Genomic DNA, 14,599 nt, shown 5'->3' with positions numbered 1-14,599 from the left:
AAGGTCATAAAACTTCATATTTCACTAACTAATATAGCTTAATTCAAATATTCATATATAGTTATTAATTAATTAGAGTATTACACGTATAAAATAAAATAAAATAAATAAATATACACATAAACGGTCCGGTTTGGTTTAAGCTGGTTTACAAAAGCTCAAAATCAAACCAAACCAAACCATATACGGTCCGGTTTGATTTTCAAACCGTTTGACTTTTTCTTAGTCAAAACCAAACCAAACCAGTAATTACGGTTTGGTTCGGCCGGTTTCATCAGTTCGGCCGGATTGATGCCCACCCCTAATTACTAGTCTCTCTGCACGCTCTTTCGCGCCTGCAAGATGCTTTTTTTTATTTATATTATTTATTTAAAATTTAAAATTTATTTAGAATTAAAAAAGATAATGGGTAGTTGTGTTGCATAAAAATAGGATCCATTGTATGATTTTTCTTTTAATTTTAATTTTTTTAATATGAAAAAAGTGTGAATTTACCATATTATCCTCATTTAATTAATAATTTCAATTCTTAATGTTTGCATTAATCAATGGCATTTTATGGTATTTTGAATGATTCACCATTCTCTGTCTTTTGCTTTATATATATAGATTTATAAGATAGGTGTCATTTTTATTACTAGACTTAAAATCACCTTAAGTTATATACAACTAGTTGGTCAAGAAATCATATCATATATATAATTTCTAGTTCAGAATTAAGCATGATGTATAAAAAGAACTAGCAAACAACATGCATAAATTTCTGAAATGACAAATTAACAATAACGCTGAATTGGAGAAAATTCCTCACAACTGATAAAAATTACAAACATATGTGAAGATCAAATTTTCTTTCAACCAAAATGGCATTCGCGTCGCCCTCTGGGAAAGTTTGATCCAACAAGGTTGCCAACACTGTGATTGAAACCATGGAATCAAGTATATATTTATTGATTTCAGTATTCTTGCAAAGGCATATATTTACTGTTTGCGAAAAAAAACAACAACATGTTTTCGGGTATGACAGCCAAAAAAGCTAAGTTTGTATATGACATATCGGAAGCCAAGTTGTACGCCATCAAAAAAAGCTACCTTTTGTGGTATCCACTAGTGTAAATATTTTAAATTGACGATCGAATGCAGTCATTGTATTCATATAGGGTCAAGGAGTGTAACTGTAAAAAAATCATCAAAATCAGAGTTGAAATAACCGTCAAACTCAATCAAAGCCCATAAAGAATTTAGAGCCTCAAGTCAAACCCAACCAGATCCCATAAGCATTCGGATGAGAAACTGGGTACCCCCACAAGCATCACCAACCACCACATCCCAACAAAATACCAAATGGGTGCCTCAAATGCCCATCACCATGCATTATGAAGTCAGACCCAATTCCTAGTTATAAACCCTAATTTGTTTTCAACTAATAAGATTAACCAAAAGCATACAGTTTGAACCAGATTTTCTCACGTCTTCAGATCACTATTGCAAGATTTTAACTTCTAACTTATAGAGGAATGTAAGTCCAGAAAAAGAGTACGAATATATTTTCGCATCGTTCCATGAATTTTCTCAGCAACCAAACATGTAGACCACAAGATACTTGGATAAAAATTCACCACATAACAAAAGCACGAGCTTCGCTGACAAATTGAACGTGTATTACTTCAAAATAAGGGTACAAATTACATCAACGCTAATTTTAACCGCAAAATACCTAATAAGCCAAGAGATCTAAAGCCAAGATCTGAAACTACCCTAAACCTAATATACACAATACACAGCATGAAAAATTCCCAATCTAACCCCCAAAACCATAGAGGGTCCTTCCCTGCCTCTTCAAAGCATACACCACATCCATGGCGGTCACAGTCTTCCTCCTGGCGTGCTCAGTGTAAGTCACTGCATCACGAATCACATTCTCAAGAAAGATCTTGAGGACGCCTCTGGTCTCCTCGTAGATCAGACCACTGATACGCTTCACACCACCTCTGCGAGCCAGACGACGAATCGCAGGCTTGGTGATGCCCTGGATGTTATCTCTGAGGACCTTGCGATGTCGTTTGGCTCCCCCTTTGCCCAAACCCTTACCGCCCTTTCCTCGGCCTGACATTTTCTCAGAAAACTTTGGGAAATTTTGAGTTTCGAAGAAGATGAGTTATTAGAGATGATTTGACGGGTTAAACAGAGGAGGGATTTTGGGTATTTATATTGTGGGGAGTTGGGGATTTGGAATTTTGAAAGTCTAGCGGGGTTGATAGTAGCCGTTGGATGTGTATGCTTATCGACTGCTGAGAGAGTCGATCCGCGTGAAACTCTGTAATTGGTTTTGAAGCGTTGATTATGTTTGAATCTACGGTGCGGAGATGTTGAATTTGGTTTGACACGGATTGTGCGTTTTTAGTGAGGGTGAATAAGGTGTTTGGTCTTTTGGCGCAGTTTGGAAGGCCAGCCGAAGAGCGCAAAGGGAGTCTGCGAATTTTGAGTTTGAAATTTTTGAGTTTGTTTCGCATGAAAATTTTGGGGAAAACAGGCGCGCAGCACGTGCCTTTCGCATCGGTGAATTACTAAAACACCCTTGAATGCGGTATTGCACTATTTTTTTTAAAATTTATTTTCAGTATACTGTATAGGATGGACCAATGAATTTGTGCCCAAAAAAACAAGTATACTGTACCAATAAATCTTTCAGCCACCTTCAGTGTGGTTGACTGGACTAAATTATTTTCAATTCAATCATATAAATATTAAGAAAATATTTGCCTCCTTCTCTAGAAGTAAGAGCTCTTATTTTACTGTCAATCACAATTTGACATATGTGTAGAAACTTCTATTTTTATGTTTTTGAAACATTGTTTTTGCATATGTGTTAAACTATGATTTGCAGGAAGTATAAAATGTCTATTTACAAGGAAGGAGGGAAGCAGTGTCCTAAATATTATGGTAGTTATTGGTATGTTGGAATTTGGCTTATTAAATTGGACAATAATTCAATATATTATGTCTTACAAGGAATGATTCAATAAAAGGAATGAATTTCATAAGAACTACAAGTCCCATATAAAGGAATGAATTTCATAAGAACTTGTTTGTACTAAAATTCAACCTGTCCAAGTTGAGCCACCAAATGAACCCTTCAAGTATGGTACGATAGTTAGTAATTTTTTATTTTTTTTTTTATAAATCCAATTCAATTTGAACCAAAAAGCCTTTGTAAAAAAACTCGGGATTGTAGTTTTTTTGTTGGTCAAATCATATTTGTGGTGTAGCTTTGTTGTAAGTGTTTTGGATCTTTTTAAATCATCTTATAGCCGAGCCTTGTAGTGAGAACTTATAACTAAGTCTTGTAACAAGAACTTATAACTAAACATGACATTAACATGATTACTTTGTGAGGGAGTTAAGCTATGTTTACACTCAGAATAAACAGCCAATAAGAGCAAGACACGTGGAGGAAACTGGGCTTGGTCAGAGGCGCCCTCGGCACTCTACCTACCGATATCTCCGTTAGGGCAACGCCCTCTCCTGGGACACGTGGCACGCTCCCAAGCGACGTCCACAGTCCCACATCGAAATTATCAAGAAAATGCACACCTCCTAAGACCTATAAAGGGAGGCCAACTATCCCAAAATAGAGGTAATAAGAACTTACGGCATACAAGCCTATTGATCTGTCAGTTGAACTTTCTATTCCCGAACTTACTTAAGCATCGGAGAGCCTTCGGCCGGTACCACACCGGTGCCCTAGGTCTTACCGTGCGTTTGCTCATATTGCAGATCGCACAGACTACCGAGGCATCAAGGATACCGAAAGCATAAAATTACTAAGTTGACCCTCAAAGTCAAAGAACCACTTTTTGGCGTCAACAAGCTATGTGAGCAAGATTGGTCTAGAGTGTGAGGTTGCATTTAGTTGGGGCACCCCACACACCATGAGTGGATAGCTAAACAAAACTTGGTAAAGCAAAGCATCTTATAGATATCCTATCGTTTATAAAAAATAATTATAACGTAATCCAAAATTATTATATATTGCAAGTAATTTTGCTTTTCACAATTGACAGAAACCCTAAATTCTGGATTTTGACAAAGAACAAATACCCATTCCCATCCCCCTCTCACAAGGACTTTTGCATAAATTTCCACGTCGAAACTTACAGCTCAAGTTATGCTCCTTTCTGCAACAATGGCGTTGACTATCTTCTTGCTGACCACTGTGGCAAAAGACACAACAGCGTCCGACACCAACTTGGTCTCCTTTGGCTGCTGCACAAAAGGGTTCACGAATGCGCCTCCTAGAAACTCATCCCTGTGAAAGACCTTGGCGTAAATCTCTTGAAAAATTAGGCTGCTACTGCCATAAGGGTTTCTGAGGAAGAAAGTGATGTTCCAGTGAGCAGAGAGTCTGGAATAGCAACGTCCACGTTGAAGCGGTCAACGGAGAAGGAGGCTAGTTGGATGCTTGGGGTGGAAAACGTTGCTGGAGATAAACCGGCAATACCGCACGCACAAAAAATGAACCAAAACAAACAGCCGATTGCAAGCCATTTCTGTACATCACAGGGCGCCTCCTCAGCCCTGGTGGTCTTACTGTTACTTGATGAGGAAGGAAGCAGAGGTGTTTTCTCATCCACCTTTTGGTCTGCCAACTTTTCCTTTGGCTGTAACTTTTTTCTATCAATCTCGACTGCCACGTGTGGCGATTCTTCATCGTTCTTCCTCATTGCTCCTATACACATGCTACGAATGACCAGGGAGGGGAGGGAGTTGTTTGTTTATAATTCTAATTCCTAAATAGCCTCGATAACCACTGAATTTGAATTTGAATTTTTTTGTGTTGAAACATTTTCTTTTCAAAATTCTTAAGAGTCAACTTTAAACTTGTAGATAACCATTGAATTCTTTTCCGTATGGAATACAAACTCTTGCTTTGCCCACATATTAGAAGCCCTTTTCACTGAGCTTAAAAATCACCTTTATCAGATTATAGAGAAGATTATTTCAATCTTAACCAAAGAATTTATCTGTAGCCTCTAAACATAAACATTAGGTTTATATGTCATGAGTAAACAACAGTTTGTTTTTATAAAAAAAGATTCCGGTGCAAAGTAAAGAACAGTTATCGTTTCTTCAGATTTCGACAAACGAAGAACAAACCTTATCGACAATTTCAGCAATACTAACTTTTTGTTCTGTTACAACCCCAATGGCTGCAAGCTAACAACATATCATACATTTGGCTAGAAGACAATGTTATAATTCATATGGTACTATGTACAACGACCGAATGCATTCAAAGAATTACAAATTGAAGAAAGAAAAAAAAACTTGAGACCGGGTTGTTCTCTTTGGAATTCAAAATGGATTTGAATTTTCATGAGGCATGACAAAAAACTGAAATTAGTATTGCAGTTTCAAGTAACATCAACAAGAGAAAGCTTGCTATAGAGAGAGCTTCACGAACTCCGCCCACCTTCCTCGATCCTCAATCCTTTAAGACTCTTTGCTAACCAGATAGCTGTCTCCCCTTGGGGAGACTTTATCTTTCCCAAAAGGCTTCAAAACAACTGAGAGTTCCTCCAATCTGTTGTGCTGCAGAAAATCTGCAGATAGTTCTGGTAGTCCTTCTAGTGCCTCTGCCCTCTGCCTAAAAGACTTGACATCCATTATTTCCTTTTCTGGTATTTCCTCTTCGGTCATAGGAGGACTGGGCTTTGTTGGCTCAGAGGAATCAGATTTTTGAGCTGAAGGTACAAGGTTCCTCATCTCGGTTTTGTTTGTGCCTGATAAATCACGGCCATGAGCTGGCCGAAGGAGCCCTTTCTTTCGGCCCTGGCACTTGTTCGCAGAGGCTGAAACGCAGCGTTTCGCCAGGGCATATTCGCCTTCCTTAAAGAATAAAAGAAGAAATGCTAAGGCATGATCATCTCGGCCTCAAACGTAGGCCGAGGCCGAACATTTTGCGGCCAAGGCTTTAAAGGCAAATCATCACGTGACAACAGGGTCCCAGGCTTCATTTAATGAAGTAGTGCCTGTTTAATGCAGCAAACTCATTGGCCACAAAGTAGCATTTAATGCATGAGGAAAGGTGGGAAGTGACTGAAGTCAGGATTTGGTAATGAAAATCAGAGTGATTAGACGTGGACATTCTCACAAGGATTCTGACAGCTTGAGATGTTGGTTCACCAGCTATCCAGGCAACAAATGCGTCTCCACGGCCAGAGGTTCAGAACCCACGATTGAGCGCGGCGGCCGAGATTCACCAGGATTTCTGGGGTCTCATCACCATACTTCACGATCCCAAATGTCGATTGGACTACCCACTTGCGCTAATCAGACTCCACTATGCGCAAATTCAGCCTGGATTACTCATCCAGGGACTCTTCCTATAAATACAAGACTCGAGCTACATTCAAAGGGTTCAAACACCAAAACAAGCCTCCCACGGAGCAACTTATTTTCTTCTGTAATGCACTTTCAATATCTTTACTTGCTTTCCTAGGAGTAATGTTAGGTTGTAAGCAGAATCCATTCATCAATATATCATACGACCCTTGATTTTCAAGGCGCCGGAGCACCATCTCTGTTTGTTCGTTCACTCACCCCATATATCACACGACCGTCGCTCCCTGAGCAGCGCGCCGGAGCACCGCCCAAAACCCACCACCAACACCATCACTCGACGGCCTTGTAGTTCAGGCCGTGAACCTAACAGCTGAGACCAGTTCCTCTCTCGGCTACAATCGTTTGACCAGGAAGACAGATCAAATAGGCGCACCATTCACCCATCCAACGCTCATCGAAACATCAACGCACGGTAAACCGTGCTGGCACGCCCGCGCACAACCGCACCGCACCCAAAAGCAGGAAACCCCGTGTTAACGCACATCCCCTCGGCCCGGAACTCCAGGGCGTGAGATTTGCGCCGCAGACACTTTTGGCATGCCCGGTGGGATACTCGATATTCAGGCAGGCTTATAGGATGGAGACATCCTTCATGGCCACGATGGATAAATTCACTTCAGAGCTGCAAACGCTCTTCCAGGAGAAAATGCCGGTAACTTCGCCCGCAACACCCCCTGAAGCCGGACATAGAAGTCAGGGATGTGAAAGGAATGAGCCAGACGGCGAGAGCCGCAGCCTTGGCGTTTTTTCCCATACCCAAGCGCTAGGCTACGGCTAGCGTCTTTGGCCGCCGACCAACAGCTGGGGGCAGGCCCAACCTACAAGGGCGAACCCCGGGCCAAACCAACCGGCAAAGAAAGCATGTAGCCCACTCCACGCTCTAGCCAAGGCTTTGAGGGGGAGTCCTACGGTGTCTACGGCCGAGCAATTCGGCCCAACCCATACTTTGACCGATCAGGCACAGTCCGGCCAAAGCAGTATGACCGAAGCGTTACCACAACAATGCGAGCAAAAAGGCATGACCGTTGCACTATCATTGCAAGTACACGATTCGGCCAGTCAGACGACAATACAAACGCGCCCAGGTTCCCTCCATGGTATAGATCAGCCGAACCAGGTGACCATATCTCGATGGCTAGCCGACCGAGATTATCTCGGCCAAAACTACGGCGTTCCACTAAAACTACCCGGCTCGTTCATAACGGCCGAGCCCGTTGCTCAAACGACCCGACAGGATTGGCCGCGAAGTAAGGCGCAGCAAGGCAGGCCGCGTCAAGGGTTTCAGTTTGAAGACACCCGGCCTATCATGAAGGACGATTTAATAAAGGGGGAACTGGGGGCACCAGATTACCCAAGGCCGCGCCTGTCAAAGGAACTTAGCAATACGCGTGATTTATTTCCTGAAGTTTTTTGGGCACACCGCGTTTCGAAAAACTCGGCCGTAGGCACATCTACTTACGTCTTGACCAGGAGCCAAAACACTAGTAAGATACTAGGGCTGATGGTTCGGTTTCTTCGAGGTATCAGACAACACCGCAAAAGGAAAGAGGATTGCCCACGAAGGATGCTCAAGAGTTCAGGGAGTTCAAAACAGTTGGAACTCGATGCCTACGACTCGGCGCAAGTTCAAAAGAAAATGGCACCGAGAACCTACGACAAAAAAGTCAAGAAAAAGAAAAAAAAAGGGGAAGTAGGCAGACGGGCCGAACAAAGGGCGCGGCCGTCATATAAAAAAGGAAAGCATACATTTCGTTTTTCAGAAAGAAAAAAAAAAGGGAGGCCCTTGCCTTACACTTAGTTAGAAAGGGCATTCTTTACGAAAGAGAACGGCCAGTCACGACCGAAATATTATACATATTTATCTGTGTGAAGTCATAGAACAGAAAACAAACTATATATACAAATAAAATAGCGTATGTTTGTGGTTATTTGTTACATCCCAGAAAAGAAAAATTCATATAAAGAAAAGAAAGTTGGAATGGCCGCTCTTCACTCGCCTAGACCCCTTCGCTGAACATCCCCCAGATTAGGCAGGTGATCCTCCTCCAAGCGATGTCCCCACCGTTGATGTCCGCTTGCCATCTCGCTCGAATCAGCTTCCGCTCGGCCAGGGCCTTCTTCGTCTCAGTCGCTGCTTTGAGGATTTGCTTGGCCGAGGATTTCAACTCACTCCCGGCTGCGACCGCGCCATCTCGGCGTTGGAGGATGAGATCTCGGCGAGCCTGGAGCTCGGTAATCTGGGCCTCAATCTGCGCAAGCTCTTCGTTCTCTCGTTGGATAACGAGGTCATTTTCTTTCAGCCGGGCCATTGCAGGGTGAACTTTTTCTTTTATCACCTCCAAATCCTGTTTGAGCGAGCTCCCCTCGGCCATCCGCATGACAGCTTCGGTATACCGGCCGAGCATCTCTTCGCCTTCGGTCAGACGAGCTTGCAGTTCGTCCAGTTGTGCCGAGTCAAGCAGACCGAGCGCCATGGCCGTATCCAAGCAGGACCTAAACTCCGTGATCGCCCCGGTGTTGGTCATCTGCCGAACATCAAGGAGAAGAAACTCCCGGAGCCGTTCAATAACGGTCTTGGAATCCTCGTCCAACGGAGCCGAGGCCGAGCTTCCCCCTTCCTCATGGAGGCTAGCGTATAGCTCCTCGAGATCATCAGAGGAGGTGGCTTCCTGAACATAGGAGGGAGCAAGGGTAAGATATAGTTAACTAAGATGTAAAAGAATAAACGAAAATGAGGTCGGGTACTCACGGGGAGCGAAAGGTCGGTCATCACCGCCGAGGTAGTCCGCAGGAGACTCGGCACACTCACGACCGCGGCTCCAGTCACCACCGGCTCGGCCACGACCGTCGAGTCCTGGAACGACGGCACAGGCGGCATGGTCGCGGCAACCATTGCCAGCGGTGGCGACGATTGGGGAGGCTAGAGACAAACGGTTCGGTCAGAAGTGTGGAACAGATCAAAAGAAGACAATAAAGCCAAGTATGTTGAAAGTGGATTCTTACCGAGCGAAAGGAGATGCCGCTTGGACGACGAGGGGTGGGCGTCAATGACCCACTTGGCACGTCCACAGCAGGTTCTTCGGCGGCCTCGCCGGTTACTTCCTCAGCGGCCTCTTCATTGGCCTCCTCGCCGCCCTCGTCGGCAGCCTCTTCGGCAGCTTCCTCAGCGGCCTCGTCGGCGACTTCCTCGGCGATCTCTTCGGTCGCCCCCTATGCAGCCTCCTCGGCGGATGGCACCTCTGCGGGTGCCATCTCAGCATCTTGCGCCTCAGCCCCTTCGTCGGCAACGGCCGCCTCCTCAACCATTGCCCCTCCCACTTCTTCTGCCACCATGTGGGCAGCGGCCGTTTCCGTCACAGGAGGTACCTCGACCGTGGCCTCCTCCTCGACTGTTACCGCGTCCTGAGGAAAGAACCAGATTACCGGAGTGCATAAAAATAAGAAAAATAATAATGAAAAAAGGGGTGCCAGGGAGTGGTACTTACGAGCGCAAGGGGGGCCCCACTTACAGTCGCGGAGGGAGCCTCCTCTTCACTTCTGCCCTCCGAGGCGGTAAAGAGGGTCCTCTTCCTCGGCCGTTGCACGGCCGCCATCTCGGCCGCGGCACTCTAGGCCGGTGCGACCTCAGCACCCGACGCCTCTCGGCTCCTTTTGCGACCCGAGGCTGCGTATACAAAGGAAAAGGACAAGAATGAGATGACCAGAGACAGAAGTGGTTTAGAGAGGCCAATGAAAAATAAATAATAAAAAGGAAAAGAAGCAAAGCCTACCAGCAGCAATGGATGGTCGAGATGTTGGGGAGGCCGGCACGGTCCTATGCGCTAGCGTCTTGCGACCCCCCACCACAGGCGTCGCCCTGGGAGCTGGGGCCACGGTCAATGATGGGGCCGCGGTAGAGGCCACGGCCGCTGATCTGGCCAAGGGAGGGGCCGGTACCCTGGGGGCGACCACGGCCGGGCCACTTGGCCGAGGCGGCCCAGCTGATACCTTCTTCATTTTGCTGCCTTTGGGGGTGAGAGGGTCCCAATCTGCATTCGTCAAGGCCGCCCTCACGGCTTCTTCAACAGGCCGAAGAAATCTGGCCGAGATGCACTCTTCATACCAGACCCTTCCATCCTCGTCATACGCATTACGGCGTGACCAAGGCGTCAGAGTCAGGAAGGTCATTCCCTTTTGAAGCTGGAAGGTGATCGCAGCCACGCCGTGCTGCTGGGAGACGTCAGCCCTCCAGGACGATAGCCGGTTCGTTGACAGAGGAAGGAGTGGGGCCGTCTGGATTAGGCCAAACTGCCGAGCCACGAGGTTCGGCAGATACACCTCGGCCCCGGCCTTGGACAGGCCGCAATGGAGGTCGCGTGTGACCAGGAAGGAGCCCCAGATCTCCTTCAGATCGTTCTCCGTCTCTACATCAGGAACGACGGAGAGGTCGTGGGTCAGGAACAGAGGGAACGGCCGAGCAAGGCAGACTCGGAACTGCGTACCAGTTCTCTCGGCCAAGCTGTAGAAGAATTTGTAGCAGAAGGCCGTGGCGTTATGCTTCTTGGGGGCGCGAGCGAATGCGTTGGCCAGCGGCTCATTGTCTTGAGGGGCGGCCACCCCCCTCAGCTCTGGGAAGTAGGCCTGCAACCAGAACTGGAAGGCCCACAGCGGACCACCGTGCTTCGGCTTCATCCCATCGGTGACGATGTCATGAAGCGTGCGGTATATATGGCCGAGTAGGAACGGGCCGAGCGCTAACCTACCGCCCTGCGCTAGGTAATCGGCCAAGTGGGCGAACTCCAGGGTGACCTTGTTCGCTGATCGGTTCATAATTGTATATCATTTTGTACCCTTCTAGCTTATGATTTGGCTATGTGTTTGAGTTAAACTTGTGCTTTTAATCCTTTTTGTGTTTATCTTTCAGTTAATTGACATTTAGGTAACAATGATGACTTTGGATAGGAAATGATGCAATCCATGCATGTTAAGGCTTGATTTGGGTGAATGGAAGAAGGGCTTAAAGACAAACACATTTTGGCTACAACTCCTTTCCAGCCCAATTTCGTAGGTCAGCTTCTTGGCCTTGGATCAGCATGCTATGGGGCTTGGATGAGGTGAAGATCTTCATGAAACTTGTTCCAATGGGTGTCTAGTACAACATATCCAGATTTGAGCCCCATTGGATAAGTTTTGAAACCTCTGGCCTTCCTACACCAAGTCTGGTTCAGAAGACTCGTTTTTGTTCAACAACCAAAAGAAGACCACATGGGTTGGCAGCAAAAGGCAGCCACAATTGATCACCTTTGATCCCATGTGAAGAAAGCTTGAGGTACAGCAAAAGAAGTATGGGATGGGATTGATTCCAACCACACTAACATAGACAAGATGAAGTGGGAGTTATGGGTTGTATTAAATGAGGAATGGTGGTGTTGGATTTCATCATGATGTTCCTCCCTCTTAGCCCTATAAATAGAGGAGTCTTCAAGCTACAAAATTCACTTCAGCCATCCTCCACACTTCCATCATCCAGAAATCATCCTCATACATTCCCACAACCCCAAACACTCAAGCAATCAACCCAATACTCTAAACTGTCCCAAAATCACCAAAACAGCTCCAGAAAACCTCCCTTCCATTTCCCTACGAATTTCCTCTTTCTCATCCATCACCACTCACTCAAGCTCATCTCAAATCACCTCCATATCCTTCATACATCCTTCTAGACGTGGAGAAGCTCTTGGAGAAGCATTGGACACTACAAGAACTTCAGAAAAGGGTTTTTCTACTCTTATGGCATTCATTATGTTTTCCCATTTCTATTTTAGTTTCTTTTCCATTATGAGTAACTAAATCCATAACTAGGGCTTCGATGTAACCTAACATGAATATTCTGGGTTTATAAGTTTGGAGTTTCAAGTTTGATTCATGATTCATGTTCTTATTCATTATGCTTATAAGTTAACATGCTTGTTTGAATGATTGATCACCATTAGAACTTGTTTGTTAACTATCTTGGTTTGAATTAAGAGTAGACACCATACTTTAATTCGAATTGAACTATGAATAGGAAGAGTATGTATGGACATTCGACAACAGGGATTAGATACATGCTTGGTTGTTTAAATTGTTCTTCTATGCTTAATGGGTTCCTAATGCTTAATTTTAGGTTAGACAACAAATGATCAAATTAGGGAATTAGGAACACAAGGTTAGGATCAAACACCATGGCCTAATCATACTTTAGCTAGAATCAATCTTTGAATCTGAATTAGACTTGTTACTTGACTCCATATAACCCAGAATTGAATTGTTATGGTGATTCGAATGCCCTAGTCTCCAAATCTGTTTTCCAACTCTTAAAACCACTCTTTGTTACACTTGTTTATGTGCTTTCATTCGCAATTTCAGTCTGCTCACTTCCTTTCACAATCACAATCACTCTCACTTTAATTTCTGTTTTAGACTTAACTTCCTAACTTCTTGAATTCGGTAATCTACGTACATAACTAATTTGAACTTCTCAGTCTTCGTGGGTACGACCTCGTACTTGTCTTGCTATATTACTAATTGCCCCGTACAATTGCGAGTTAACATAATAATTAACAACAAATTTTGGCGCCGTTGCCGGGGACTGAACGAAAGTTCTTCCTTGGTTATGTGCCCAAGGTTACCCTATTCTTTTTAGTGTTTCTAATTAATCTAATTTTCTGTTTCAGGTAGTTTATGTCTAAAAGACCGTTCCTTGAACAAGTGAGGTCTTCGTTCCAATGCTCCAGATCTTTGAACGCAGGACCATCGTTGCAACCCAACCGGGTGATCTTTGAAGTTCATAATCGTCTAGAAAGAGAGTTGTCAACTGCAAAAGAGCAAGCTCTTGCCACATTTACAAGTATTGCTCTCCACACTGAACTTCCTGGTTCTTCACCTTCAAATTCGGAAGCAAGTTCAGACCAAGAAGAAGAAGAAGAGATGGCTGCCAATGAGTTCATGGGAGAACTTGATATCCCAACAATTCCAGCATCTCCTTCAAGCATTTTGCTGCCCACTGTAGCTCGAAATTATGAGCTTAAATCTTCTCATCTTAATATGCTGCCTTCCTTTTATGGTTTACCTAATGAAGATCCATTAACTCATATAAAGGATATTTTTAATGTTGTGAGTTCTTTTCCCTTGACAGGTGTGACAGAAGATCAACTTCGAATGAGAGTGTTTCCATACACTTTGAAGGATAAGGCGAAATATTGGTTGAATTCTTTGAAGCCTGGTTCACTCACTACATGGGCTGCCATTCAAAAGAAGTTCTTGGAGAAATACTTCTCCACGCAAAAGACCGACATGCTTAGGGATAAGATCTTGTTATTTGCACAGCAAGATGATGAATCGTTTTGTGAAGCATGGGAGAGATTCAATGGGCTGCTCAACCAATGTCTTCATCATGGGATTCCATTGAAGCTTCAAATGCGTATGTTTTATAAAGGACTAACCCCTTCTAGTCATAATATAGTCACCAATTTTGCAGGTGGTTCTTTTAAAACCAAAACTCCAGAAGAAACATACGAACTCTTTGAGGAGATAGCAATGGAGACCCAACATACGGATACAAGAGGTAAACGTGTTATTAGTGGTTCTAATGATGCTTCTAGTGTGCAGATTTCAAAACTGGAACAAAAGCTAGATGCTCTTCTTGCATTAAACTCAAGAAGCCCTCCGAAGGAAGTGTGTAGTATTTGCGAAACTCCTGACCATGCTACCATAGCTTGTCCACTTGGGGCTGGATATCCAGAATTTGTGCAAGAGCAAGCTAAGTTGGTAAATTCCTACAACCAAGGTCCAAGAAATGATCCATACTCTCAAAGTTATAATCCAGGTTGGAGGAATCATCCAAACTTTTCATGGAGGAATACTCAGAATCAAGCCAATCCCCCTTCATTCCAAAAGCCACAACAAACATCATCATTGGATGATATAGTTAAGCAGATGGCAATCAACCAATCCAATTTCCAGCAAACTACACAAGCTGCCATTGCCAAATTGGAAGTTCAAATAGGCCAATTAGCTACTGAAATAACTCAAAGAGCACCTGGGAAATGGCCAAGCCAAACCGAGATCAATCCAAAGAACCAAGAAGCCAAGGCCATTCATGTGCTCAGATCAGGTAAGATCATTGATAGTAAAGTTGATTCTAATCTTTCAAATGATGTTGTGATTGTAGAAG

The 14,599-nt window shown here is 44.3% G+C and overlaps 1 protein-coding gene and 1 non-coding gene across 2 annotated transcripts; both read right to left on the bottom strand.

Moving 5' to 3' along the window:
- Positions 1 to 1,639: 1,639 nt before the first annotated feature.
- Positions 1,640 to 2,192, bottom strand: LOC110765231 (histone H4). Its single transcript, XM_021968317.2, has one exon. It carries the CDS (start codon positions 2,111 to 2,113, stop codon positions 1,802 to 1,804), a length of 312 nt encoding a protein of 103 aa, XP_021824009.1. The 5' UTR covers positions 2,114 to 2,192; the 3' UTR covers positions 1,640 to 1,801.
- An 11,527-nt stretch (positions 2,193 to 13,719) lies between these two features.
- On the bottom strand, positions 13,720 to 13,826 carry LOC148293936 (small nucleolar RNA R71). Its single transcript, XR_015836867.1, has one exon. It is a non-coding gene; the product is annotated as a small nucleolar RNA R71 (small nucleolar RNA).
- Between the last annotated feature and the right edge of the window lie 773 nt (positions 13,827 to 14,599).

This window comes from Prunus avium, chromosome 6 (genome assembly GCF_965620075.1).
Source record: "Prunus avium chromosome 6, drPruAviu1.hap1.1, whole genome shotgun sequence".
Taxonomy (NCBI): Eukaryota; Viridiplantae; Streptophyta; class Magnoliopsida; order Rosales; family Rosaceae; genus Prunus; species Prunus avium.
The sequence above is the reverse complement of the archived record's forward strand: the minus strand, read 5'-3'. Positions and strand labels throughout refer to the sequence as shown.